This window comes from Gekko japonicus, unplaced genomic scaffold (genome assembly GCF_001447785.1).
Source record: "Gekko japonicus isolate JY-2015 unplaced genomic scaffold, Gekko_japonicus_V1.1 scaffold982, whole genome shotgun sequence".
In the NCBI taxonomy this organism is placed as follows: Eukaryota; Metazoa; Chordata; class Lepidosauria; order Squamata; family Gekkonidae; genus Gekko; species Gekko japonicus.
Window position 1 is genome coordinate 420,883 of NW_015170919.1, and position 27,394 is coordinate 448,276.

At 46.9% G+C, this 27,394-nt stretch overlaps 1 protein-coding gene across 1 annotated transcript in view; it reads right to left on the minus strand.

Moving 5' to 3' along the window:
• The window catches only part of TRRAP (transformation/transcription domain-associated protein), a 241,741-nt gene that overhangs the window by 27,648 nt on the left and 186,699 nt on the right, over positions 1-27,394 (minus strand). The window contains exons 65-68 of the mRNA XM_015418766.1: positions 25,280-25,370; positions 22,178-22,377; positions 18,840-19,101; positions 2,208-2,433 (exon numbers count right to left, since the gene is read on the minus strand). Coding sequence (XP_015274252.1) covers positions 2,208-2,433; positions 18,840-19,101; positions 22,178-22,377; positions 25,280-25,370 — 779 coding nt within the window. The remainder of the gene's footprint in view (positions 1-2,207; positions 2,434-18,839; positions 19,102-22,177; positions 22,378-25,279; positions 25,371-27,394) is intronic.

Genomic DNA, 27,394 nt, shown 5'->3' on the forward strand with positions numbered 1-27,394 from the left:
TGCCCTTTATAAAGTTTATATCTCCGCTACCTGGCATTACACTTTATGACACCCATGGCCTGGCCCGACAAGGTCTCATTTATGTCAGATCTGGCCCTCAGAACAAATGAGTTTGACACCCCTGACCTAGGCGATCCGTGGCCGCTTTATTTGTGACTGTGTTTAGAGACAAAAAGGGAGTGATCAATAACTCCTGTGACGAAGGACTGTAAAATAAAACAGTAATTTCATTTTAAGGACACCATTTGTTGCCTAATAATTTATGTGTATGGTGATAATTTTTTCCGGTGGTTTGCATGCTTGCATACGCTGTACATCCGTTTGTGGTTGACTTTCCCCTGGAGAGAATGGCCGCTAGAGTCCAGCCCAGCAGCACCTGAGACACCAAGAAGATTTTCACTGTAGGAGCTTCAGAGAGTTAAAACTCCTTTCATCAGATATTGACAAAGGGAGCTTTGACTCTCGAAAGCATATACACATTAAAAAAAAAACCCTTGTTGGTCTTTAATATGCTACCAGACTCAAACCGAGCTTTGATGGGGGTGTTTTAACTGCTACTTGGAGGGAGGAACAAAATAGAAGAGTAGGTTTCTATACCCCACTTTTCTCGGCCTTAAGGAGTCTCGAAGTGGCCTGCAATCTCCCTTCCCTTCCTCTCCCCGCAACAGGCACCTTGTGACTGGCCCAAGGTCTCCCAGCTGGCCGCATATGGAGGAGGAGTGGGGAATCCAAGCTGGTTATCCAGATAAGAGCCCGCCACTCTTCACCACGACACCAAGCTGGCTCTCACGCAACGCTTACTGTCCTGTTGAACCTGAACTAAATCTGCTGTTTGAAAAACATAAAATGCATCGTTTCTAATTCACTTAGCATATACAGTTGCAATGCTCGACAGATTAACGGAATTTAAACGGCACCTTTGTTGTCGTTTAAATTCCATTTGCCAGACTGCAAATATACCCAATACTTGTGAGAAAACTGGAAGCTGACACACCCGACTGTCATGTACCTTTGTTGCAGCTAGATGCTCTCCTCTTCTTTTTGTGGCTACTGGTTAGAGAGAGTTCAGCTCTCAATGCAACTTTCGGCGTTTTCCTCTGAGGCTTTGGTGCAGTTTCTGCCCCACCTCCTACTGGTCTTCATTTCCCTCCCTCCAGCAAGGTAGGGCAATAAGCTACTTGTTACCCAATCTGTGGGTCAGGGCGGTTTGAGGGAGAGGTGAAAGGTCAGCCACAAGGGAGGAGGGCAGGTCATGAGGACAACAGAGGGTGACGCCAACAGTTGCCAACAGTTGGAAGCCCCGCATACTCCCCTCCTGAAGATCAGATATCCTTCCAGGTTAGGGCTCCCTGACCTTTCTGAGCCTGCGGCCACCTCTGGACTTCTGACACAGTGCTGTGGGTGCAGCCACAAAATGGCCGCCACAGTTTATTTTCAGTCACACAGTGAAGGTCCTCGTGCTTTGGTGGCAGCTCCTGCTTTTAAAAATCTGCAAAGCCAATTAAATCTCCAAGCCCTGCCGACTTTCTAAAAAACACTTGATGGGTGCCAGGAAAGAAGAGAAGAAGAAGAGGAGATTGGATTTATACCCCACCCTTCACTACCCAAAGGAGTCTCAGAGCGGCTTACAATCTCCTTTCCCCGCCCCACAATAGACACCCTGTGAGGTAGGTGGGGCTGAGAGAGCTCTGAGAAAACTGCTCATGAGAAAACAACTCGGAGAGCACTTGTGACTGACCCAAGGTCACACCAGCAGCTGCATGTGGAGGAGTGGGGAATCAAACCTGGTTCTCCCAGATTACAGTCTACGCTCCTAACCACGACATCAAACAGGCGGGTGAAACATTCTGGGTGCAGAAATGCATCTTGGATTTAAGAACCGTATATGTTTACTGCACGCCTACTTTGTCTTTCAAAACATTTCACCCACTCTAAGAGAGAAAATATTTCATAGGATTCCCCCCCCCCAGTACTCCAAATCTGGAAAAATGAGGGGGGGGAAGGCCTCAGGAAAAAAGTGACCCCACCCCCATGATTTTTCTGGGTTTTTCCTCAGACCTTTGCATCTCTAGGGAAGAGGAGAGGTCTCTGAGAAGACAGACACTCGCCAACGTGGTCGGAGTCATCCCCCTACATCTTTTAGCACCTGCAATTCAAACCAGAACGACACCGTTTTCCCTGGCGCACTTTCCTGCCTCAGCTCTTACCGTGCGATCTTGATGTAATAATGCGTCGGCTTTGGCATGAGGAACTCGCCGGGGATTTCCACTTCGGCTGTCTGGGCCGAGAAGTTGCTGAGGAAGCGGCACTTCTCCTCAATGAGGAAGAACTTGGGCAGCTGCTTGGTTTTCGCCTCGAGGATTTTGATCCACTTCTTCAGCTTCGAGATGAGATTGTGGAGCTTCATGGAGCCCGGCACGCTGAAGTCGAAGTCTGGAAGAGATCAAGCAAAATTATGCTTGTGAGAAATGGAGAGCGACAGATACCCAAGCAAGTGCAGTTGCCACTAATGCTCCCTCTAAGCTGTGGAGTCTTGTGAGCAAAAATTCTACTTTGTGACCTACTGGCATTAAAGCTGTGAGCGAGCGATTTGGCTGCTGTATGAATTAGTTTGCTCTGGAGCCATCCTCCCTGAGCTAATGGGTGAGCCAGAGGCTAAAAAACTGTGAGCTAGCTCACACTAACTCAGCTCAGAGGGAACACTGGTTGCCACAGGTGGAAAACTTCCAGTAAAAATTACGGTAGGTGTTAACAGAATATCAGAAATAATGACAACAACTTTGAAAAAATTGGGCTGAATTCCACTGAATGGAACATTTTCGTCAATGGGGGAGGCATTTTAATCCATTTTCCTCTTCCTGGGGGCAGCCCTCCAACAGTCTCATGCTACTCCCAGAGGACCCAAGTCTCCCAGGGACAGCTTTTCAGGGATATTCTGGGTTGCAGCAGGACAGGAGACGCGAGACAGTTCCACCCGCCAGGTGGAAATCCTACTGCCAGTGAAAATTTTTCAACGGGATCCAAGTCACTGGCTTCATCAGAGCGTGTAAAGACCTGCATATTTCAGTTGAGTGGTATACTATGTGTTTAAGACCAATCCTTTAAAAGGTAAGGGTGGGTTTTTGTGTGTGTGTGTTAAAGCTAAGATACCTTAGTACCTCTAAGTTGGTGGGTTTTTTTAAAGCTTCCAGAATTCGGCATCTGAAACTTCTACATTATGCACCAGCACATATCTGAATCTCTGGAACTAAACTGAAGCCACTCGGATTCCAGAGCCACCCTTGTGCTATTTTGGTGACAACTGGGGTATGTCATGAGGAACCCAAACTCCAACCTTGTCCTTGGCAGGTTTGGCCTGAAGAAAAGGAGAAGTCGCCTTTGCAAGATCGATTCTGCTCCGTGTGTTCTTTTTCTGACCAAGGAATCACAACTTACTACTGAACCAGGCTACTGTTTGTGTTGCAAGCTGGGACACACCCATAAACTTTGGGGAAAACCCCAAATACTATTGTGAACGTGGTCAAGGCAGATTCTCTTTGGAATAATGAATTGTTCTGCAATAGGCAAGTAGGAACAGACTGGGTGTGGTAACAGGGGCAAGAACGGAGTCCAGTCACAACTTAAAGACCAACAAGGTTTTCAGAGTATAAACTTTTAAGAGGGCAGGAAAAGTTAAGGAGGGCACAGTTCTCTCATAGCTGTTCTCTCAAGGGCAGTCACCAAAAGAGCTCTCTCAACCCCACCTACCTCACAGGTTGTCTCTTGTGGGGAGGGGAAGGGAAAGGAGATTGTAAGCCACTCTGACACTCCAAGTGAAGGGCGGGGTATAAATCCAATCTCTTTGTCTTCTATGGGGAAATCTTTGCAAGGCTGAGCTCAAAGTGGAGAGAAACGAAGTCCTTCTGGACCCACAAACTACTTTGAACCACACTCTTCCCACCAGAGGTCACATCCAAAGTAGTTTTCTGATCTTAAAAATGTATGTGTGGCCTGAATAACCAAGACTAGCTCAGGCTTCTCAGAGCTCGGCAGCTAAGTAAGGTCAGCCATGGTTTGTACTCTGATGGGAAGCTACCAAGGGAGTCCGGGGTGGCAGACAATGGAAAGCCACCGCTTGTTCGTCTGCCCTGACCTGGCTGGCCCAGGCGAGCCTGACCTCCTCAGATCACAGAAGCTAAGCAGGGTTGGCCCTGGTGAGTATTTGGAAGGGAGACCACCAAACAAGGCTTCATAGAGTTACAGAGTTGGAAGGGGCCACACAGGCCATCTAGTCCAACCCCCTGCTCAATGCAAGAGCAGCCTAGAGCATCCCTGACGAGGGCTTGTCCGGCCGCTGCTTAAAGACTGCCACTGATGGGGAGATTGCCACCTCCCGAGGCAGTCAAACACTTAATGTAAAAAAAATTCCCCTAATATCCAGCCAGTACCTTCCCACCCTTAATTTAAACCCATTCTTGTGAGTCCTCTCCTCTGCTGCCAGAAGAAACAGCTCCCTGCGCCTCCTCTAAGTGATAGCCCTTCAAATACTTCAAGAGAGCCATCCTGTCCTTCCCCCTCAACCTCCTCTTCTCCAGACTGAGCATTCCAAAGTCCCTCAGCCTTTCCTCAGAGGGCTTGGTCTCCAGGCCCCCAATCATCCTAATCACTGTTCTCTGCACCCGCTCCATTCTGTCCACATCCTTTTTGAAGTTAGGCCTCCAGAACTGCACACAATACTCCAGTTTGTTGTAGTGGTTAAGTGCGCGGACTCTAATCTGGGAGAACCGGGTTTGATTCCCCATTCCTCCACTTGCCCCTGGCTGGATGGCCTTGGGCAACCCATAGTTCTGTCAGAGCTGTTCTTGAAAAAGAGTAGTTTCTGTCAGAGCTCTCTCAGCCCCACCTACCTCACAGGCAGTGTTCCCTCTAAGCTGAGTTAGTGTGAGCTAGCTCACAGTTTCTTAGGCTTGCACATTTTTGTCTTAGCTCAGAAAGGATGGCTCCAGAGCAAACTAATTTATGCAGCAGCCAAATGGCTCACTCACAACTTTAATGCTAGTAGCTCACAAAGTAGAATTTTTGCTCACAAGACTCCACTGCTTAGAGGGAACATTGCTCACAGGGTGTCAGTTGTGGGGAGGGGAAGGGAAAGGAGTTTGTAAGCCGCTCTGAGACTCGTTTGGGTCGTGAAGGGCAGGGTAGAAATCCAATCTCTTCTTCTTCTTGCTACATAGCAAAGGTTGCTAAGTAGAAGAAGGCAATGGCAAACCACCTCTGCTCATCTCTTGCCTTGAAAGCCCAACATGGGGGTACCCATAAGTTGCTTGCAACTTGACAGGGCTTAATTATTATTATTTTAATTAAAAGGTCCCATCCTAAGCTGAACTAGCATGCTGGGAAGGGATACATATGGGCTAAGCCTTCATAGAATAACAGCATTTGGAAGGGGCCATAACAGACCATCTAGTCCAACCCCCTGCCCAATGCAGGACCAGCCTAAAGCATCTATGACAAATCTTTGTCCAGTGTCTTCTTGAAAACTGTCAGTGAAGGAGAGCTCACCACCTCCCCAGGCAATTGATTCCACCTTTGAACCATTCTGACCGTGAAAAAGTTTTTCTTAATATCCAGCCGATACCTTTCTGCATGTAGTTTAAACCTGTTGCTTTGGGTCCTCTCCTCTGCTGCCCACTGGAACAGCTCCTTGCCCTCCTCCAAATGACAGCCTTTCAAATATTTAAAGAGAGCAATCGTGTTCCCCCTCAGTCTCCTCTTCTCCAAACTAAACATTCCCACGGCCCTCAGCCTTTCCTCGTAGGGCTCAGTCTCCAGACCCCGGATCATCCTCGTCGCTCTCTTCTGCGCCCTCTCAATTTTGCCCACATCCTTTTTGAAGTGAGGCCTCCAGAACTGCACACAGGACACAAGCCTGACCAAGGCAGTATATACAGAGGGGCTACAACCACTTGCGATTTCAATGCTATGGCCCTTTAACACTCTAACCTTTCATGTGCTGAAATCATGGCACATCGGAATAAATTTACAAGAGGGATCCGCAGAAAGCAATTTCAAACACTGCTTCTGTCCTTCTGAATTTTAACAATGATGCTCAACCATGCTCAAGAATGTCCCAGCATTCTGGGACTGAAACCGGATTCATCACAAGCTACACGGGTCGAATGACGAATCCACTGCCTTTAAAGCATTTCCCCCCCCCCCAATCTTACTGAACAGCAATTTATGCGCTCCCACGAAGGAAATATTTTAATATGCAAACGTTTATTGTGGCTCGTATGTTAATACATACATCCTCGATCCAAGCTGCTCTGTGATATTCTGTTCCCAAGTCTTCAGAAGAGCCTTTAAACAAATATCTATTAGACAGACGCGTGTGAAAGCCGGCAGAGTTCATTATGCTCAAGATCAGAAAGGAAATGGAATACGGAAACAGGAATTGCTATGATGATCTTGGGATTTTTAACACTTACAGGCCAATCTCATTTCAAGCAATGGTCCTACTAATCCGAAACCAGCGTGCTACGGACATTTTTCTTGTGAGAAACAAAAATAGCTAAACCGATTCTTTAAATGCAGGGAGCAGTTATGGAGAATTTGATACATGGCGTGGGACCAGGGTATCTGAAGGGTATCTCTCATATGTTCCTGCCTGGGAATCAAGATCGCAGGGAGAGCCCTCCTGACAGTGCCATCAATCCAAGACACTCGTTTGGTGGGTACACTCAATGAAACTCATGGGCACTCCATGAAATTGCTGAGCAGTCGGGTTAGAACAGATAAAAGGAAGTCCTTCTTCACCCAAAGAGTGATTATCACATGGAATTCACTGCCACAGGAAGTGGTGGCAGCTACAAGCATGGACATCTTCAAGAGGGAATTAGATAAGCACAAGAAGGGGGACCCACGATACTCACGGGGGGGGGAGGTGCTCCACGCGGAGGAGGAAGCAGCTGCAGGTAAGCCTTCTTCCTCCCCCCCCCGGCACCAACGGTGAGGCCTGCATGGCTCTCAGCCACCAGGCCCCCTAAGCCTTCTCTCCCCCCCGGCACCAATGGCAAGGTCTGCGTGGCTCCTGCCAGGCCCACCAGGTCCTTGGAAGTCGCTACCAAGAGCCAATCGTCGATGTACAGGTAGATGGAGATACCCTTGAGACGGAGGAAGGCCGCGACCACCACCATCATCTTTGTGAAGACTCTTGGTGCACTTGAAAGGCCGAATGGCAGGGCTGCATATTGGTAATGATGTTGACAAATTGCGAAGCGTAGGTATTGGTGGTGGGACGGGTGGATGGTGAGGTGGAAGTATGCGTCTTGGAGGTCGAGGGTGGCCATCCAGACGTTCTTATGGAGAAGTGGCAGAATCTGCTGCAAGGATACAATGCTGAACCAGTGGTAGCTCACAAAGAGGTTTAGCGCTTGTAGATCTAAGATTGGCCAAACGCCTCCATCCCGCTTCGGAACAGTGAAATAGTAGGAACAGAATCCCTTGCCCTGTAGATGCAGTGGCACCGGCTCAATGGCTCCCTTCTGCAGAAGGACGGACACTTCTTCCAGGAGGGCTGGAGAAGGGGGTGTGGAGACGAAGACAGGAGTGATGGGGTTCTGAATGAATTCTATGTGGTAGCTCTGGGTCAAGATGGACAGCACCCATTCGTCTGTGGTGATGAGGTGCCAGGTTTGGAGGAAAGGGGTTAGATGGGTTGGATGTGACTGGGAGATATGGAAGTCAAAAACCCTGCTTGGCGGACTTTTCCTGCTTACTGCGGGAAGACTGTTGTCCCAATCCAAACCTAGGTTTCTGAAATGTGGGCTTCTGGCCTCCAGAGGATGTATGTGGCCTCCATTGCTGGTCAGGAGATTGACGGTTTGGGGTGCGTTTTTGCCAGGGTCTGGACCAGGGACGAGGTTGGTAATGCTGCCTCGTGGATGAGGAAACGTCCAGAGCACGAGAAGCTGTTATGCTTTTATCCATATCTTGTAATATGGTATCTGTAGTACTGTTAAACAGACCAAGGCCATCAAAGGAGAGGTCTTCTATGTATGACCTAGTATCTGGCTGTAGATTGGTATTACGTAGCCAGGAATACCTTCGAAGAGCTATGGCTGAAGCCATTGTCCTTGAGCAAGTGTCTAGGGCATGTTTGGAAGTATTAATTTGTTGCTTTGCCAGCACCACGTCCTCCTTTTGGATGATGTTGGCTGCCTGACGCTTGTCTTCTGGAAGGTGAGCCAGAAGTTCAGAAAGCCTTTCCCATAAAGTGTATTGGTATCTACTCATACACGCTAAGTAATTGGTGGTCTTTACCCCTAGCGCTCCCGTGCAGTAGAAACATCGTCCGAGTGCATCTAACTTTCTGCTCTCCTTGTCAGAAGGTGCAGAATGTGTTCTCTTAGACTTGGATGAGGAAGTGACTACCATGGAGTTTGGTTGAGGATGGGTGAATAAGAATTCTGCTCCTGTTTCTTGGACTCTGTACATATGGTCCAAGCGATGTGTGGACACTGGAGCCATTGACGGTTTATCCCATGGAGCTTTAGCTGCCTGTAACAGGACCGTGGACATGGGTAGTGCTATAGCCGTTGACGTATCTAGCTGCACGACATCGAAGATGGCATCTGTAACCTGTGGTTGTGGTTGTACGACGGAAAGGCTAAGGGAGTGTGCCATTCTTTTTACGAGGTCTCAAGAGGAGGTTACATTATCAGATGGAGATATAGGTTGGTCATCGGCTACTGCCTGGTTAGGAGACGGTTGGTCAGGGGAGCTGTGCACATCTGAAGCCCCTGTATCTGAATCCTCATCCACAGAGTCAGAGGAATTGGGCTCTGGTAATTGTACCGGAGTGGTTTTGATCTGACTGGTTGGATAGGGGGTCTGGGAGGGTCGAGGAGGGTCATCAGATGGATGATCTGGAGGATGGGAGAGAGATGCCGAAGGCCTCAATCTATAGGGTGACCGTGATCTGTGGGCAGAGTAACGATCCTAATCAGAGTAACCTGCAGGAGTCAACCATGGCATGGATGTGGGTGGATAAGCCCCATAGAGATAATGCAGTTGGTGGTGATCCCAGGAGAGAGGAGGAGGTGGTGGGGGCAGGAAGACTTTTGGGGATCTACTTCTAGAGCAGGAGCATCTGGGAGACAGTGTAGGATCTCGTCTCCACGTGCGGCCCCGATTAGCCCGATCATTGATATCGAAGGGCCGATCCTCGGCGAAGAGACGAGGAGGATGACGCTGAGTGCTTTTAGGGATCTGTCGATGCCGACCCGCATCGATATCGGCATGGCACTCCAAGACCGTTGATGTCGATGACTGAGCAGAGGGAGAACAATCCGTGCCCAGGGGACGACTGAGGATCTCGACATTATCGATGTCGGAGAAAGGACACATATCAACCAGTGTGTCACGGTCTAGCTGGTGTATGGGAGAGTCTAGCTGGATGGTCGGTATCGGTGGAGCGACCGGAACCTCCGATGCCGATACTACCGTTGGAGCGGGGGGCACGTTAGGGGCATTACCCAGTGCAGTACCCGCTACTTTCCCAGACTTTGCCACCTTTAGGGCCTTAGAGGAGCCCTTTTTCGCCGATTTGTGCTCTTTATCCAACTTCTGCTTCTTTTTCACTGGTGTCGATGCCGAAGACTGTGCCGTCGGTGCTGAACACTTCGATGTTGACTGGACGATGTCGGACAAGGGCTTCGATACCGGAGCCGTCGATGTCGATGGTCTTACCGGCACTTCTGAGTCCATGACTGAAGCGGGATTTAGCACTGACTCCAGTAATGCTACTCGGAGACGCGCCGCTCGGTTTTTTCTAGTTTGATTGGAAAACTTGGCACAGTGTCGACAGGACTCTGGTTGATGCGTCTCACCAAGACAAAAAATGCAAAGGGTGTGGTCGTCAGGTGGGGCGATCTTACTGCAGCAACCCTTGCAACGCTTGAAAAAGCCCCACTTCTTCTCCATAAAATAAGCAAAATGGAGAAGAAAAAGAGGTGTGTGGGGGGGGAAGCCCGAAGGCCAAAGTGAGGTAAACGAAAAAACGTCCCACTCAACTAAACAAAGTCTTTAAAAAAAACAAAAAACAAAAAACAAAGGTAGAAGGGAAAAATAAAGAAAACGGAAGAGAAAACCGAAGAGCCTCTGAGGAGAAATAGTTACCGATCAGACCGACGAAAGGAAGCGCGGCGGAAAGAAAGGAACTGGTGGGATGTCCGTGCCCATCCCTCTGGGCATGCGTGGTGGGGTTCCTGCACATGCCCGAGGTCTGGACGCAAAAATCCATTAAGAGCTTGCTACAATGCCGATCGATCCAGCGCATGCGCACTGGTATCCCATGGGTGTGAAGCACAAAGATCACGTCGAAGATCAAAAAGATCTCTCGGCTCAGAAAAGCAGTTACATTCAGAGGTTGTGTGATACTGGGTGTCTACACTAAATGCACCACAGTTGCATACTCCATCAGAGTAGGGTATCTTAAGATATCTCCCTGGCAAAACTCTAGATGGCAGGGCACTAAGGAGTGCCGACATAAAGGCACACCTACAGCAAGGAACAGTCAAATATGAACAGTTATTGGGAAGCTCTCCAGGTTGAAGAATACCAGCAAATTGAGTAGAATAAACACATCGTGCTCTACAGTTTGTACTGTTATAATCGTGCCGAAATAGATGTTCCTCAGTCTGGTAACTGCATAGAGGAGAAGAAGAAAAAGAGGAGGAGGAGGAGGAGGAGGAGGAGGAGGAGGAGGAGATTGAATTTATACCCCACCCTTCACTCGGAGTGTCAGAGCAGCTTCCGAACTCCTTTCCCTTCCCCTCCTCACAACAGACACCTTGTGAGGTAGGCGGGACTGAGAGGTCTTTCAAGGACAGCTCTGAAAGAACTATGGCTTGCCCAAGGTCATTCAGCAGCTGCAAGTGGAGGAGTGGGGAAGCAGACCCAGTTCTCCCAGACTAGAGTCCGTGCACTTAACCACGACACCAAACTGGCTCTCAGAGAATCCAAGGAAAGATTGGGGAGCTGTAGTCATTGCTTGACAGGTTTATCCTAGTTGGATAAACACTCTCTGACTAAGCCAAGGTAGCCCTCTTGGATGTTGGAGTGTATAATTTTATCTTTAAGGGGGAAAGCCTTCAACCAAGCCCAAGCTCCAAGAGATGGCTGTACCAATTCAGCTCGGAGGGGTATCCTCACTACACGATTCGGAATTCCACAGATGGAACGTGGGGATTTAAGAAGAACTGAATCCAAGGACTCCCCTATTTTGTCAATCCAGATACCAGCCCCATATAAACTTTGCACTGCCACCTTGGTGAGATTGCTGAAGTGGTAACTAACCAATGAGGAATGGCTCTTAACAGGGATTTGGCTGTGTTCAGGCCCCTTTGGTCCTGGTACGTCTGACAATCAGATCTGTTTTCTGATTTCACATGTTTTAAGCAAGACTTTCTGGCATCCATTTGATCCTCTCCTTTCAAGCCTTTGCTTTATGATATCTAGTCTGCAAGTCCCACCCTCTATGATATCTGGTCTGCAAGTCCAACAATATGTATTGCGGTGAACAGGTAAGCTCTTGTGAAACAGAATACCTTTTCACTATGCGGCACATGCAAGATATACCTATTTCCCACCTCTTGTTTCTAAGCAGGACTCCAATTCGTAGCAAAGAAACCTTCAACCCAATTTTACGTGCAAAACCTTTTGCCGCGAGGCATATTGTCAACCGGACAGGATATAGTCATATGTGTATTAAATACAGAAACAGGAACAACACAATATGCTGATTGTTCAGTTTTTTTAAAAAACCCAAGCTGAACTTATATTACAGGTCAAGAGGAAAATGAAAAGCTTAAAAAAATAGTCTTAGAAGTTCTGTTCGTTTTTATACAGGCAGTGCAAAAGCCTCTTGCGTCTGCAATGTTATAAAATCCTGATTATAATTCCAAGCCTACCCTCTAGTGAACAGTTGGGGTAAATCATTAGGGCAAAAAAAAGAAAGAAGAAAAGACGGAGAAGGAAGGAAGGAAGGAAGGAAGGAAGGAAGGAAGGATTGACTGCACTGGTATCTTCCTCTGGTGCCTTGAAGTGGCAAAAAATACCAAACTGCGTGTACAATATTCTTGCTGATGGAATGCAAACTGAAGATAAAAAATTCAGCTGTATTAATTAAAGGGGGAAAAAACACTCTACCATAACACAACCCCAAGCCATTCATTTCACTGTAGGAATCACCCCAGTTTGCTGAAAATACCTATTTTAAATTCTTCTTTAAAAAAAAAAATTCAGGAGGGGCTGGTTTTGCTTCTCAGAGCAGCAGATGGGAATGGCGGAGACTGCTCGATTAATTAGCGGTATTTGTTCGTGTCGCAAGGGCGCCATGCAGAGTGCCTGTCAAAGTAAACCCCGCTTTCTGAAAACGCAAAAGGAACGCTGTCAACAGGAACCACGCGGGACGGCTTCCCTGCACTGCAGATAGCTTAATTAGGGCAAACGGAAACCCCTCTCCTCTGTCAATCTTAACTCAAAGCCAGCTCTCGTTAACCTGGAGCAGTTGAACTGCTACAGTTTGGACTCGAGCGTTTTTATGGACAAAATTCCGGAAAAGGGGGGGGGGGAGAGAGACCAGATGGGGAGGTTTTATTGTCAACCAAACAGAAGGAACAAGACTGTTTCCCGAAGGGCAGGGCGGAGAGGAAATGAAGTTCTGAAGCTGTATTTATTCATTTAGACGTGTTGGCTATCCCCCCAATTAGGGTTACCCTTCTCGCATCGACCAGGGCCCGGAGCTTTCACATCGTGGCTCCGGTTCTGTGGAATGGGGTCCCTGGAGGAGTGAGAGGACCCCCCTCCTTGGAGATCTTCAGCAGGCACTGTTAGGCTTGCTTGTTTGCCAGGGCTTCTGAGAGAAACTTAAAAGTAGGCATTGGGGGGGGGGAGATTTGGGGGTCGCTATTTCATTCTGGCTTTCACTGAAAAGGTTGTAAACCACAAGGAACCACAAGGAACGGTGGGGTACAGATGTTTTGATTAGTAAGGAGGTAGGTAGGTAGATCAAGATGAATATTTTATTTATTTATTCATATTTATAGCCTGCCCTTCCTATGAGTGGGCTCGGGGCGGGTAACAAAATGTTATCCGTACAAAAGCAAAAAACAATAGAATAAATAGTTGAAATATTAAAAACTACTGTATACATTAAAATGGTGCTCACGGTCTTACAGTAAAATTTTTTAGCAGCTGCGAGAGGCTCTGGCCTACATCTATATCTGAAGAAGTGAGCAGTGACTCACGACGAACGCTGACTGCATAAATTAGCTTGCTCCGGAGCCACCCTTCCTGAGCTAAGACAAAAAATGGGTGAGCCGGAGGCTAAAAAAATGTGAGCTAGCTCACACTAACTCAGCTTAGAGGGAACACTGGCTACCTACTCTCACCAACAGTACACCCAGACATGGTAACTGGTCCGAATGATCTGCTGTCATCCTGACTGGGCCAAAATTTAGCAACCAGTAACAAACACACATGCAGCAAGCTGCGAAGAGAATGTCATGCTCAGCTTTAGGAAAGTAAACCTGGCTTTGGTATTATGTCTCAGCTTCAGGGGAGGGACCATGGGCCAAGAAAGTCCCCAACCTTTCTGAGCCTGCAGGCACATTTGGAATTCTGACACAGCGTGGTAGGCGCAGTCAGGGGTCATTTCCTGTGGGAGCGCAAAGGAGCGGAGCTTCGGCAGTAAGGAGCCCAGGGGGCGGGCACATGCAACAAGCCCTGCCCCCTGCTCCCAGCAGCCCTCAGTCAGGCCACGAGGAGCAAGAAGCAGCCAGGTATGTTGCAGAGGGCCCCCCCCCCCGGCTCGCCTTCAGGTACAAGCTCTCCTTCCTCTGTGAGGGCAGATCGGCATATTTCCCCCTTCCCCAGCTACCAATCCAAAACAGTCCAGTGGCACCTTTAAGACCAAGTTTTATTCAGGTACAAGCCCTCCCTCCTCCGCGAGGACAGATCTGCATGTGTCCTCCCGCCCCCCAATAGCTAGCAATCCAAAACAGTCCAGTGGAGCCTGAGCGGTGGGTGTTGCCTTCTGACACACTTCCGGTGATGTCAGGGGGTGTGGCATATGCAAATAAGTTATGTTAATGTTATGCTAATGAGCTCCTGCACCTCTTTTTCTACCAAATGACCCCTGGGCACAGCCACAAAATGACAGCCATAAAATGGCTGCTGCATGAGGTGGAGCCCATCACAAAAAAGACTGCCATGGCCTTACTTCGCTCACAGAGGGAAGATTCTTGCCAGCACAGCAACATCTTTTTAAAATGTCCACAGCAAATCAAATTTCCAGTAGCTATTCAGAAGCCTTGCTGGGCAAAAGCCCCACCCACTTCCTGAAAACACTCGGTGGGCACCACGTTGGGGATCCCTGCAGTACGGAATCTCTTTCATTTTGCGTGGGGATGCAAAAAGACTCTAACGCAACACCTGCCAAGAGAGACAAAGCCGATCTTGATGGTCCCTCTAAGCTGTGGAGTCTTGTGAGCAAAATCTCTACTGTGTGAGTGACTGGCATTAAAGTTGTGAGCAAGCGATATGGCTAACTGTATAAATTAGTTTGCTCTGGAGCCATCCTTCTTGAGCTAAGACAAAAAAGTGTGAACCAGAGGCTAAAAAGCTGTGAGCTGGCTCACACTAACTCAGCTTAGAGGGAACACTGGTTCTAACTTTACACGAGGCAACTTCTTGTGGGTGTTGCTGCATGAGCTAGGCTTGGGCTTTAGTTCAGAAGTCTGTCTTTGCAGGCAGCCACGAAGCCTGAACTCTTCCTAGAAGCTAAAAGGACCGAACTGAGGCGCATCGTACTTTATAAGAAGATAAAACTTGCTAGAAAAGACAACAATGTTAGGAAAAGTCAAAGGCAGCCCAAAAAGAGGAAGAGCTAACGTGAGATGAATTGACTCTATCAAGGGAACCGCAGTCTTCAGTTTGCAAGACCTGAGCAAGGCAGTTCACGATGGGACATCCTGAAGGTCATTAATTCACAGGGTTGTCAAAAGTCAAAGAAGAGGAGGAGGAGGGACGACCGGATGGCACATAACATGCACACATGAAAATATTAGAAGACTCCTGTCTGCAACATACTTATCAGCAGCTCTGACAATTCCAAAGGCTCGTAAAACCACCCACGCAAATATCTACAGAGATAACACGTTGTGAGGTTTTTGGAGGTCCGAAGGAGTCATCTGCTTCAGAGGGCACTGAGGGTTGGACTTCAGATGACTTGAGAAATAATTAAAACACCTAAGCTACAAGTACAGTTGAGACCAAGAGACTGCACTAATTGGGAAATTCATTCTCAGCCACGTCTGGTATGGTAATCAACCCTGCCGTTAATTCAGAGCAGAGATTCTATTACTGTTGCGAATTAATCAAAAAAATTATTTTCTGCAAAATGAATTACATTCAGACACTCCAAAAAGGCCAGTCTACTGACCAATCTAATAGTGGCCATTTCCTTCTACCCTTCGACTCTGAAGTCCAGGTTTTACAGAGTCAAGCCATCTCATCTGGCACTAACTCAAATGGCTGTTTAAATCGTGTAGCCACTTATGTCCAATCGTAATTTTTTTAAAAAATAAAGCTTCAGCATCCACAAAAGATGCCAATACTTTATTACTCTAAACCTAAAGAATTCCTGATTGTTCCCATATTTTTTTAAGTAATGGATATGTTGGAACGTTGGAGAGAAGCCGTAACTCAGAGAACAAAGATAATGCTGAACTTGGACCACTTGCAACTTTAGAAATACTAGCCTATCCTATTTAAACAAGGTGTAGAAAATAGCATTTACTCAAAAGATAACCCCCTTACAAAATTATACACAAAAAATGGACATACTTTTAATGTGTATGTTAATGGAAAATGATCCCTTTTCTTTTTTTGACCACATACCTATGGGAAAAGCCAAGTTTTGTATTTGAGTAAATACTATATTAAGTGTAGGTTAAGGGGATGCGGTGGCTCAAGTGGTTAAGACGCTGAACTGCAGGCTGTGGAAGGTCGGTAGTTCAGCAGTTCGAGACCCGAGTGTGCCGCATGACGGAGTGAGCTCCTGTCTCTAGTTCCAGCTCCTGCCAACCTAGCAGTTCGAAAGCAAGAAATTGCAAGTAGATAAATAGGTACCACTTCAGTGGGAAGGTAACAGTGTTCTGTGCGCCTTGGTGTTTAGTCATGCCGGCCACATGACCATGGAAATGTCTTCGGACAGCGCTGGCTCTTCGGCTTTGAAATGGAGATGAGCACCGCAACCCTAGAGTCAGATTCGACTGGCTTTCGAGCAAGGAAACCTTTACCTTTACTTTAAGGGGATTGCAACGTTTCACCTTTTCTTTGTACCCTTGTTCAGCCTAATGATCAAACAGACCATGTGTGCTCTTTTTATTCTTATTAAACTTTCCTATATCCTGGATGTTCTAAGCCTGATCTCTGTAAAAACACCACAGCTATTTGGTCTAGCTAGCTAGGTAACGGGTAGAAGCGGTTCAAGTGTGACAGCTTGAAATTACAAAAGTGTTATCAATTGTCCCCACATGAACTTGTAGGAACTAAGTGGGAGGCACGGTAACTAGCCAGGGCCTCTAAGTGGCGGTGCAAGTATAGAGTGCTGGATGTGCAAATCATCCAACGGGAGATCATTTTTGATTTGCTGGTGGCTGTGGTTACTGCCCAGTTTGGTTTTTGTATGACCTCTGAGTAAGAAGGTATCACCAACACATAGAGACTGGGATGGCCATGGGATTTTCCGATCTCCCGGGAACCCAAAGAAACAGAGGCTTACAAGGCCATTCTTCATACTATGTTTTAAACAAACCATGCTTTACAGTGATATCTCCATGTTGCCAAAATACCCGTTATTTTTCAATTCTATTTGCAGATCCGAAATCCTCTGAGCTTTCTTTTAATTTGTGTTGTAAAACGGAATGTGCTATCCTTCAAAGTAAGAATCAGCATTCTGAATGTTAATACTTGGAGATTAAGGTATTTGTAATACACACACAGACACGCACGGAAATCCTAGTTTTGTTAAATGCTTTTAAAGCACCACTGCATCGGAGAGAAAAACACCAGGTGTGTTTGAAAATACAAAAATGCCATTTGCATTGACTCGACTGCAGCTGGGTCCCTCGGAATTTCCAGATAATGGGGAAGAAGCAAAATATGTCTGCTACCGTTTTCTTCCCTCGTGGCCACCATGCATTAAATCTGATCATATGGTTCAAAGCTTCCATTATCTACTGTCATGGAACTGTGGAGCTTCAAAGATGACTTCACTCGACGCTTAATGCGCTTCTCTGATGTGGAGGGCAAGCGGATGACCTTCACAAGAATCCCACATGGCCACGTTTTTCCATGATCACAGGCTGAGGACTGAAGGTCAATTTCACCTGCCCCCATGGGATGCTGAGTTGTCTTCTGTTTATAGCAGCCACTCCTCTCCCCCATGCGTATGTAAAGTCACAGCTGAATTATGGCGACCCAACAGGGTTTCCAAGGCAAGAGACAAACAGAGGAGGTTTGCCATTGCCTGCCTCTGTGTCACAACCCTGGGCTTCCTTGGTGGTCTCCCATCCAAGTACTGACTAGGGCAGATCCTGCTTAGCTTCTCAGATCTGACGAGATCAGGCTAGCCTGGGCCATCCAAGTCAGGGCAAGAGATGAACACAAGTTATTTGCCATTTCCTGCCTCTGCGGAGCAACCCTGGACTTCACTGGTGGTCTCCTTCACAAGTACTAACTAGAGTCGACCCTTGCTTAGCTTCCAGTTTGGTGTAGTGGTTAAGTTTGGTGTCGTGGTTAAGTGCGCGGACTCTAATCTGGGAGAACCGGGTTTGATTCCCCACTCCTCCACTTGCGCCTGGCTGGATGACCTTGGGCAAGCTGATAAGAGCTGTTCTTGAAAAAGAGCAGTTTCTGTCAAGAGCTCTCTCAGCTCCACCTACCTCACAGGGTGTCTGTTGTGGGGAGGGGAAGGGAAAGGAGTTTGTAAGCCGCTCTGAGACACCTTTGGGTAGTGAAGGGCGGGGTATAAATCCAATCTCTTCCTCTTCCAAGATCTGACAAGATCGGGCAAGCCTGGACCACCCAGGTTGGGGCAGGGACTACTAATTTTGCCAAAAACATTTGCCTACCCCTCCCCACCTCCAACAGTTCCAGCTGCTGCGTCTTCAAATGCCCATTGCGACACATTGGAACAATAAAGGTGAATGGCTTTGAAATTAACTTATTTCCCCAGACCGCTAATGGTTTTATATAATTTCTCTAAGTACTTAACACAAGAAGCTTTTCATTGAAACACTACAAAAGTCCCCCCCCTTTTAAAAAAAAAGCAATTTCATGGCATTGATAGCAGAAATAGGGTAATTAGCCCAATTGAACGCCGACAGTTTCATTCAATATACCATTTTGTGGGTTAGTTTTTTTTTAACTGCATACCCTTTATTATCCCGAATTAGCAAGAGTGGTTAGATTCGAGTTCGGCAGCACTTTAGAAGCCAACAAGATTTTTGGGGTATAAACCTGCTTGTCAGGCAAGGCGGGATAGAAATCTAATTAGATACATAAATTAATTAAATAAATAAACTTCCAGGCACCAAAGCTCCCTTTGTTAAACACTTTTTGTCTTTTAAAAAACAAAACCCCGCTCTCAAAGTGGACTATGAATTTTTTTTTGAGAAAAAGAGCATTCACGCCATCCATACAGTCCTCCCCTGCAACAAAGAACAAAGCCACACTGTTGCAAGCAGGGCGAAGAACAAATTTAGCGCTGTATTAAACAAAAAATTACTTGCCTGTTGTGAACTGGCCTTTGAGTTTCTGAAAGACAGGATCTTGAGCCGTTGCCTGAGCCCTCCTGGCCAGTGACTCCGAAGCGGCGCTGGAGAACATGGTGGAGACGTTGGAGACGTTCTCCAGGCCAACCCCAAAGGTGCTGACCAGCTTCTTGACAAAATTCAGCGTGTGGGGGGTGATCTTGGCATCGGAAACGGCTCCACTTTTCTCAAAGGCCACTGAGTAGCACTTGGCCAGGCCCTGCTGTAGCTGCCGGAGGACCTGACGATAATGACAGTGTAAATGAGGAGCTGCTGAACTGAAAAGGATATGAGTATGTCAAACTGTACTGCGGGGATCCCCAACTGTTCTGAGCACTGCAGACACAACTGGAATTCCAGCACAGGGTGGTGGGCGCAACCACAAAATGGCTGCCAAGGGAGGCGGAGCCAACCACAAAATGTCAGGTTATACATAATTTGTCTTGCTGGGCAAAAGCCCCACCCACTTCCTGAAAACACTTGGTGGGTGCCAGGAAAAGTCAGTGGGAGCCATGGTGCCCATGGGCACCCTGTTGGGGATCCCCGCTGTACAGCAGCATAGCACAGGTTGCAGTGGAGGCAGCCCGATAAACCCCCAAAAGACCTTTCTCAGAGTTAAGTTCAACCGATCTACTGCTATTCTTAGCATTTTGCTTTCTAACCAGACAGATGGCCCTTGACTTGAACACTGTGAAGCCAGGCCCTTGGTCTACCAATGTCATCCCTGTCTCGCTTGACTGGCAGGATCTGATACAGGGGTGGCCAAACTGTGGCTCAGGAGCCACGTGCGGCTCTTTCACACATATTGTGCGGCTCCCGGTAGGGCAGCTGGGGAAACGAAAGGGGGGGCATGCCTCCCCGATCGGTCTTCCCTTCCCCAGCCAGTGTTCCCCTCCCTGGGTAGGCTTGAGGCAGGGGGGAGCAGAGAAAGAAAGCAACTTTAACTTTAAATGCATTCTCAAAGCCCCCCCCCCAAGCCTACAAATATCATTGGACAAATAAATATCATTATCAATATCTATTTTTACCCCTTTTGTTTTTACTTTTGGCAGCCTCATTTAATCTAAACAAAAAGCAAATTTTCATATTTTCCAATAAAAAACATGTCTGTAATATTTGTTCATGTCATGCGGCTCTCAAACATCTGATGTTTATTCTATATGGCTCTTACGTTAAGCAAGTTAATTTGTCACACAATATTTTATTCTTAGCACTAGAAGACGCTTAGGATTGAACTTGGGACTCTTCTGAATGCCAAGAAGTTTCTCTGCTGCTGAGCCGCAGTCCTTTCGATTTTTCCTACACTGTGTTACGCTTCCCAGAATTCAGCCTACGGTCCAAATTACTACTTTCCGCCCCCCCCCCCCCAATACACCTCCACCAGCTTGCACTCCTGAATAGGAATTTCAGGTTTCCTCCCGCTCTTCAAACCCACCCCCCAGCCAACATACACACATCGATTCCTTTTGAATTTGAGAACTGTTGTCCTAGACCGGGGGTCCCAACCTTTTTGAGCCTGTGGGCACCTTTGGAACTCTGACACAGAATGGTGTGCAGGCCTTCACAGAGGTCAAGAGAGGCCTGGGCCACTTCCATTTTTGAGCCCCCCCCCCCCCGGTGACACAAAAGCATAATTATACAAAAATTAGTAGTATTGTATTTTAAATGTTTACATTTAATACAATAAGAAAAAGAATATTGTAAGACTTTGTAATAAATGTTCCCGTTTTTATTTAACATGTGATTTAACATCAAAAGTGTAAATTTGAGGCCCCCAAGAATGTGAGGCCCGGGCCAAATGTCCCTGCTGGGCCCCCCTCTCAGAGGCCCTGACGGTGTGCGCAGCCACAAAATGGCTGCCACAGGAGAGGGAACCCAGCACAAAATGGCTGCTTGCAGAAGGTGGAGCCACGCACACAGAGGAAGCCAAAGCACAGGGGAGAAGGGGGTTAATTTATAAAATACACTGGGAAAGAGGAGCTAGAGCGAATAAAACCAACACTGTGGTGGCAACTGCTTCTGATACACTGTTGTTTTAATCCGCCCAGCTAACCAGATCTCTAGTGGCCAATCAGAAGCCCTGTTGGGCAAGTGCACTACCTAGCCCATCCACTTTCTAAAACCTCTTGGTGGGCACCAGGAAAGGTGTTGGCGGGCACCATGGCACCCACGGGCATCTCAACGGGGACCCCCGTCCTAGACTGTAAGCAAATAAACCTTTTCCCCCAAACCCTAAGAATTCAAGAAAGTGTTACTAATGAAGCTTTCATAGCCTTCCCTGTTCAGCAAGAAGCACGCTTCACATCTGGGAAGTGTAAATGAAATCTGCAAGTCACAACCAGCAGTGGTACTCCTGAAATTTCATGAATGACAATTTATGGAATCACAAAATCCAGACTGCCTACCACAGTGCCTTCCGAATATATCCTGGGAGCCCAGGAATTCCTTGGTAGCTAACGAGCAGTTTATCCATTAGAGAATTCCTGACTGTAGAAAAACTTGTGTTTCTGCCTGCCTTTGCTTCTCAATGTTAAGATTTAGGGAAGAACTAGGTGCTCTTATAGGGGTCAACATTGGTATCCAAGATGCTGCCCGGTGCAGAGAATTCTTGGGTATGTTCCAGGGTGCACATAAGAAATGAACATGCAACCTACAAAATATACTCTGGAATCATCTGAAATGCACAGGGGTTCAAAGGCAGACACTGAGGTGGAAAGCATTCCCCAAAGATGCATGACCATTAAGGAAAAGATGCCCAAGGGTAATCGATGGAGGTCTTGTATGCCATGTCACAGCCACTGGTCTCACAGTGAGGACAGATCACACATCTGCTGATCGGAGAGGGGCAATAAATCAAACATCTGGGTGATATAAGACTAATCACACATCTGCTGATTGAAGAGGGAAGACTAATCCCACATCTGGTGATATAAGAGGAGAGACTAATCACAAACCTTTGCAATTTCCCTTGGACCAAAACTGATTTCTAAAACTCATTTGGGACTGTTTGATTCATCAATTACAGATTCATCAGACTGGCTGCTTGGAATTTTTCCATCGTTTGGGTCATTTTATTGAGTTTTTATTGTGTATCTGCAAGAAGCCAGCATGATAAATACTATACAGCATTAAGCTGAATTGGTTCGTGGTGTTCGGTCAATTCCTTTGGAATGGAGTACTGAACTCTTTGATTGTATCTCTGTTTACTGCACAGAGTCTGTTGGGTTATACCCATGCCTAAAACTTTATCAGGAAGAGAAAGACTAGAACAAAGAAGGGAGGGGATCTGAAACATTTATTGTTGTGATGAAAAATACCTCTTCATGCCAGTTTTCTCTGAACCACACCATCTGGTCGACAATCCCCTCCAGAGAGGAAAGAAGCGTCGGGTGCAGTTCCCGCTGCATGTGCATGATCCGGCTGCAACGCCACATTGGAGCTGTGGCTCTGATTGGCCCAGGATCGGAGGCGGAATGTGACTGGTTCCCTACTGAGCTTGGCTGCTGCTGTCCGGAATCTTGAAGGGGAAGGGGGAAGAAAGGCCAGATCAGAATCACAAAAGTGTTCCACAGCCTTAAAAATAAGTTGATATTTCATTGGGAAATTATAAAAACAATTGTGATCTGCAACACTGATAGCAAAAGTTATCGTAACCACGTCAAATACCTCTTGTTACAGACGTTTGTTTCTACTAAGCCTCTGAATCTCAGAGCCAGAAGGCAACATCGGAGGAAGGCTTCAGGATGCTGGACTAGATGGACAATTGGTATGAGCCAGCAGGACTCCTCCAATGTTCTTATGTTCTTCACCTCTATGCCCTGTTGGCCATCCAGAGGAACTGTTTGGCCACTGTGTGAGACAGGATGCTGGACGGTCTCAGCCTCTATGCCCTGCTGTTGGCCCTCCAGAGGAACTGGTTGGCTTCTATGTGTGAGACAGGAGGCTGGACTAGATGGACCCTCCCTGATCTGATCCAGCAGGGCTCTTCTTACGTTCTTATAAGAGGAATGCCTCAACCTCTATGCCCTGTTCTTGGCCCTCCAGAGGAACTGGATGGCCATTGTGTGAGACAGGATGCTGGACTAAGATGGACCATTAGTCTGATCCAGCAGGGCTTTTCTTATATTCTTATTGTACTTCCATCCCTTTAATAAAGTTAATAAAACAAACTGTTCCGAGAAGGCCAATGGTATTGGTTTTATGACCCTCTGCTCCCCCTTAAACTGGTTCATGTTTACTGTAAAAACTTGTGTGCCATGAAATGGCGAAGTGTTTTTCCAAACTAAATTTCAAGTCCTCTTTCCATTCATAAAATCTCATGATATGCACAGGCACCATTATCAACATTAACCAGAAAGGAAGCAGTCACTTTTCTGAAGGACTGCCCACACCATTATGACAAAGAATACGAGAATGTAATTATCCGTTTCCAAAACAGTGAAGTTCTCTGTGTCATAACAGGCTGTGTTGTCAACCATTCCTTCATTTCTAGCATTTGTAAACAATTTTTAAAATATCTTTCTACGCATTTGGAGGCACATTTCTATGCCTCTGGGGGGGTCACTTATGTAACATTTTAATACTTAACGTTTCCATGTACTCTCAGACAATAAGAGACTTTTTTATGGCATTCCACTTCCTTAAATATGTGTGTTTTAGTTTTCTGTGGGTTTTTAAAAACTGAATGGGAGGGAAAATTGAGACACAGCACACTTTATGGACCAGAGATATGAATTACCCTCCATGTCAAATTATTTCAAAACAGTGGAAGTCTCAGGAAGACCGTGAGAGGGAGGGCAGGAAAGGATAAACCAGTGGTTGGCTCTCGTGGCTCTTTCTTATATGCTGATCGCCACTTTGGGGTCAGGAAGAAATTTCCCTCCAGGCCAGACTGGCCCAGGGATCCTGGAGGGTTTTTTTGTGTGTTGTTGGACTAGATGACGCACTAAGCAGGGGTCACTCACTGGAGAATGTGGGGAGAGGGAGGTAACTGAATTTCCTGCATTGTGCGGGGGGGGGGGTTGGACTAGATGACCCTTGACATCCCTTCCAGCTGCAACAGCAGTTCAGACCATGTGGAATTTATCATCCCCCACCCCAGAGTTTTGCATTAAAATACGCATTTTAAAAACCTGGCAAGACATGAATAGGGATGTGTAAAAAAAAAAGTCCATATTTTTCGGTTTCAGGTATATCAGACCCGAAAAAAATCGGTAAATGCTGAATTTCCCCATTCCAGTACCGGTAAAGTGTCAGGACTGGGTAAATATTCAGTATTACCGAATATATTCAGGACTGAGATGCCCAATGGGAGGGAAGGATGCTAAAATGCCTTATTTCCCTCCCAAAGTCCCTGCAGCTTTCCTGAACTTCACTCCCAGCCAGTCAGCTGTTAGGTTTAAGCCATTTAAATCTAACAGCAGACAGGCCACAGGAGTGAAACTGACCAGGGAAAGCCTCCTCTCTCTGCCTTCCCTTCTCTAGCTGCTCCGGGGTAGCTGGAAAAGGAAAGGCAGGTTTCCATGGCTGCCTTTGGCTCCCGAGCCGGCCCGTTATGGCAGGTCAGCTGGGGAAGACAAGGGAAGGCATGGAAACATGCCTCCTCCCCTCCCTGAGCCTCTCTGTTTAAATGGCTTAAACCTAACAGCTGACTGGCAGGGAGTGAAATTGACTAGGGAAGCCACAGGGAGAGGGAAGTCGGCATTCAGCTACCTGAAAGCCAAAAAAGCCAAATAAATTCGGGAGACTCTATTTGGTTGCCGAAAAGTTTCACGAATTTGCATCCGGCTTAGGAATACCGAATAAATACCAACAAAGAATTTATTGGGGGGGGTTTGGTTCAGAGAAGCCGAATACACACTCCTAGACATGAACCATGGAGGTGAGGCGCCTCCTTGGGACAGTGGAAGTCTTTGCAAAGAAATCTGCGTATGCCCTCCCTACTGAATGAAGAGGAGGGACAACCCATTCAACGATACCTGCCTCCGCTGTCGGAGAATAAGACAGTGTCAAAAACATCTCCCTCTCTCTCTTTTTAACCCTATGCTTTCGCTGAGCACTATTTGAACCATAATGCAAAGTTCACTTTATATGTATTCTTTAAAAAGGATGGGGGGAAAAAGAGAGTCAGACTGGCATGGTTAGAGTGTCAGACTAGGATCTGGGGGACTCAGGTTCAAATCCCCGTTCTTCCACGGAAGCTCGCTGGGTGACCTTGGGCCAGTCACACACTCTCACCCTAACCTACCTCACAGGGTTGCTGTGAGGGTAAAATGGAGGAAAGAAGAAGGATGTGAGCTGCTTTGGGACCGCACTGGGGAGAAAGGTGGGATATAAAGTAAATAAAATTAAATGAATAAATATTAATGAGTTTGATGACAGGCCACTGAGTGCATTCTGTTGTGGTGTTCCACACTTACCACTTTTGTAGCGTTCACGCTGCTCTATCTTCAGCGTCAAGTAGAGGGTCCGGATTGGGAAGTAGACTGCTTGGGGATAGACTCGGCCAACCTGTTTTGTGATCAAATACACGTAAAAACCCAGTGGTTTCAGGAACTATACCATGATCCAACACAATTTGCCAACTTGTTTATGGCTAGCCAAAACTTTGCTTTAAGCACGAAAATCTCCTTTAGCAATGACATATGGCAAGTTCAACTGGGTGTGTGGGGTGTGTGTGTTTGCCCTTGCTGTTTTGGAAGGAGAAGCTGGCAAGAGCTCTATCGTATTACTCGGCAAGTGAAGCATCTGCATAATGCAAGAGCTCTAGAGATGCAAAAAGTCCTACTTATGCAGATAAAAGTAGGGAGAGAGACCCAAAAAAGAGATCGTATGGTATTCAAATGAAACCACAATTCCCAGCGAACCTCGTGCTGTTCGCTAGCTGGGCATCTCAGAGTATAACTGAGCTCCACGCAATGGCGACACTGAGAGAAGACAAATAGTAATAGCCACTTAATGTAAAGGGATACCGCTTTCAACAAGCTGAGGTTTCATGACTCCTATGGAAGGGGGGGGGGAGAAGAATTCAGTCAAAGAGACATTAATGTTCCATTTTTGCCTTAAATCTATAAGTTTCAGTGTTTCTTGTATAAGGAGAGCAATATATCTGACCAGATTCTATGAGGCACGAATGAATGATAAGCCATGACAGTAGGTTTTCTTTACCATCGTCAGAAAGAAAGAAAGACAGACACAGAGAGAGAGAAAATCCCTTCATGCCAAGGGGTTTGGAAATAAAACTCAAAAGCTCACTTAATGGCAGCAATAAATTAACCTGAACTTGTAATGGAACCATTTGAGATCAGTGTCAAGACGCACAAGTAACAGCTTTCCAAGCAACCTGATTAGAATTATCAGTCCGCTTTTTCCTGCCTCTTCCACGTTTCAGCGTTTGTTTAGCTTGTCTAGTACAGCTACACTCATCAACTGAACCTGTAATAGATGCTGCCTTAATGACAGGAGACCAAGGTGCCCCCCTATCTGGTAAAGCAAATCTTGCCTGGTTGTCCCCTACTGCAGCCGCGTGGGACAAATCAGGCGAAGCGTGACAAACTTGCTTGGACTGTGGGCTGAACTTTCTCCAGATCAGGGCCGCTCACATTTGAATTGCTTCTTTAGCTGGCTGTGGAAGGGTGCAGTGTCCACGTATACATGCGTGCCTCGAGCTACGAGAGAAAGTGCTCCAAGGCCGGTCTCCTATCTTAATTTGAGGATCATGCAGAAAAGTTTTGGTCTAGAACTGTAATTTCCTTTCCATAGGGCGCACATGCATGAAGCTGCCTTACAATGAATCAAACCCTCAGTCCATCATGGTCAGTACTGTCCACTCAGATGGGCAGCAGTTTTCCACAGTCTCAGGCTGTCTTTCACGTAACCTGCCAGCTGATCCTTAACTGGAAATGCCAGGGACTGGACCTGAGACCTGCATGCCAAACAGATGCTCCGCCACTGAACCACGGCCCCAAATGGAACTCTCACATGTGGCTACCTCATACTGAATCAGACCCCTTGGTCCATCAGAGTCAGTATTGTCCACTCTGACTGGCAACAGCTCAGGCAGAGGTCTTCAGCTTAGTTTATTCTTGGCCAAAGGCCATCACTTTCTTAGTAACGATTTGGAATTACAGAAATATAAAAGACAAACCTTGAGCCAACTACATATACATATTTGTATAGCAGATTGTGGGGTTGTAGTTGCGTAGCAGTGTGGGGGAGTTGGGCTACAGCAATAACATCAGGAGGACAACTTTTCAGCTTGCTGCCGGCGGTCTGGAGCTTCGGTGTGGACTGGCCATTGCAGCAATGCTAGGACAGCAGATTCCGGTGCTCTTTGGGAGGGGAAAGAATAGCGGTGGGCCCAGGCGGAGTGACAAAGGAAGGACGCTGAGAAACAAGAGGGCTCGGTATCCTTCCAGCCTGCGTCCCATCCCAAAGGATGTTGGCAGTGGGGCTAGGATTAGTAAACCCCCTCCGTCATTGGTGTTGTGCAACGCCAGGTCTATTAACAAGACAACAGTCCTTCGGGACTTTGT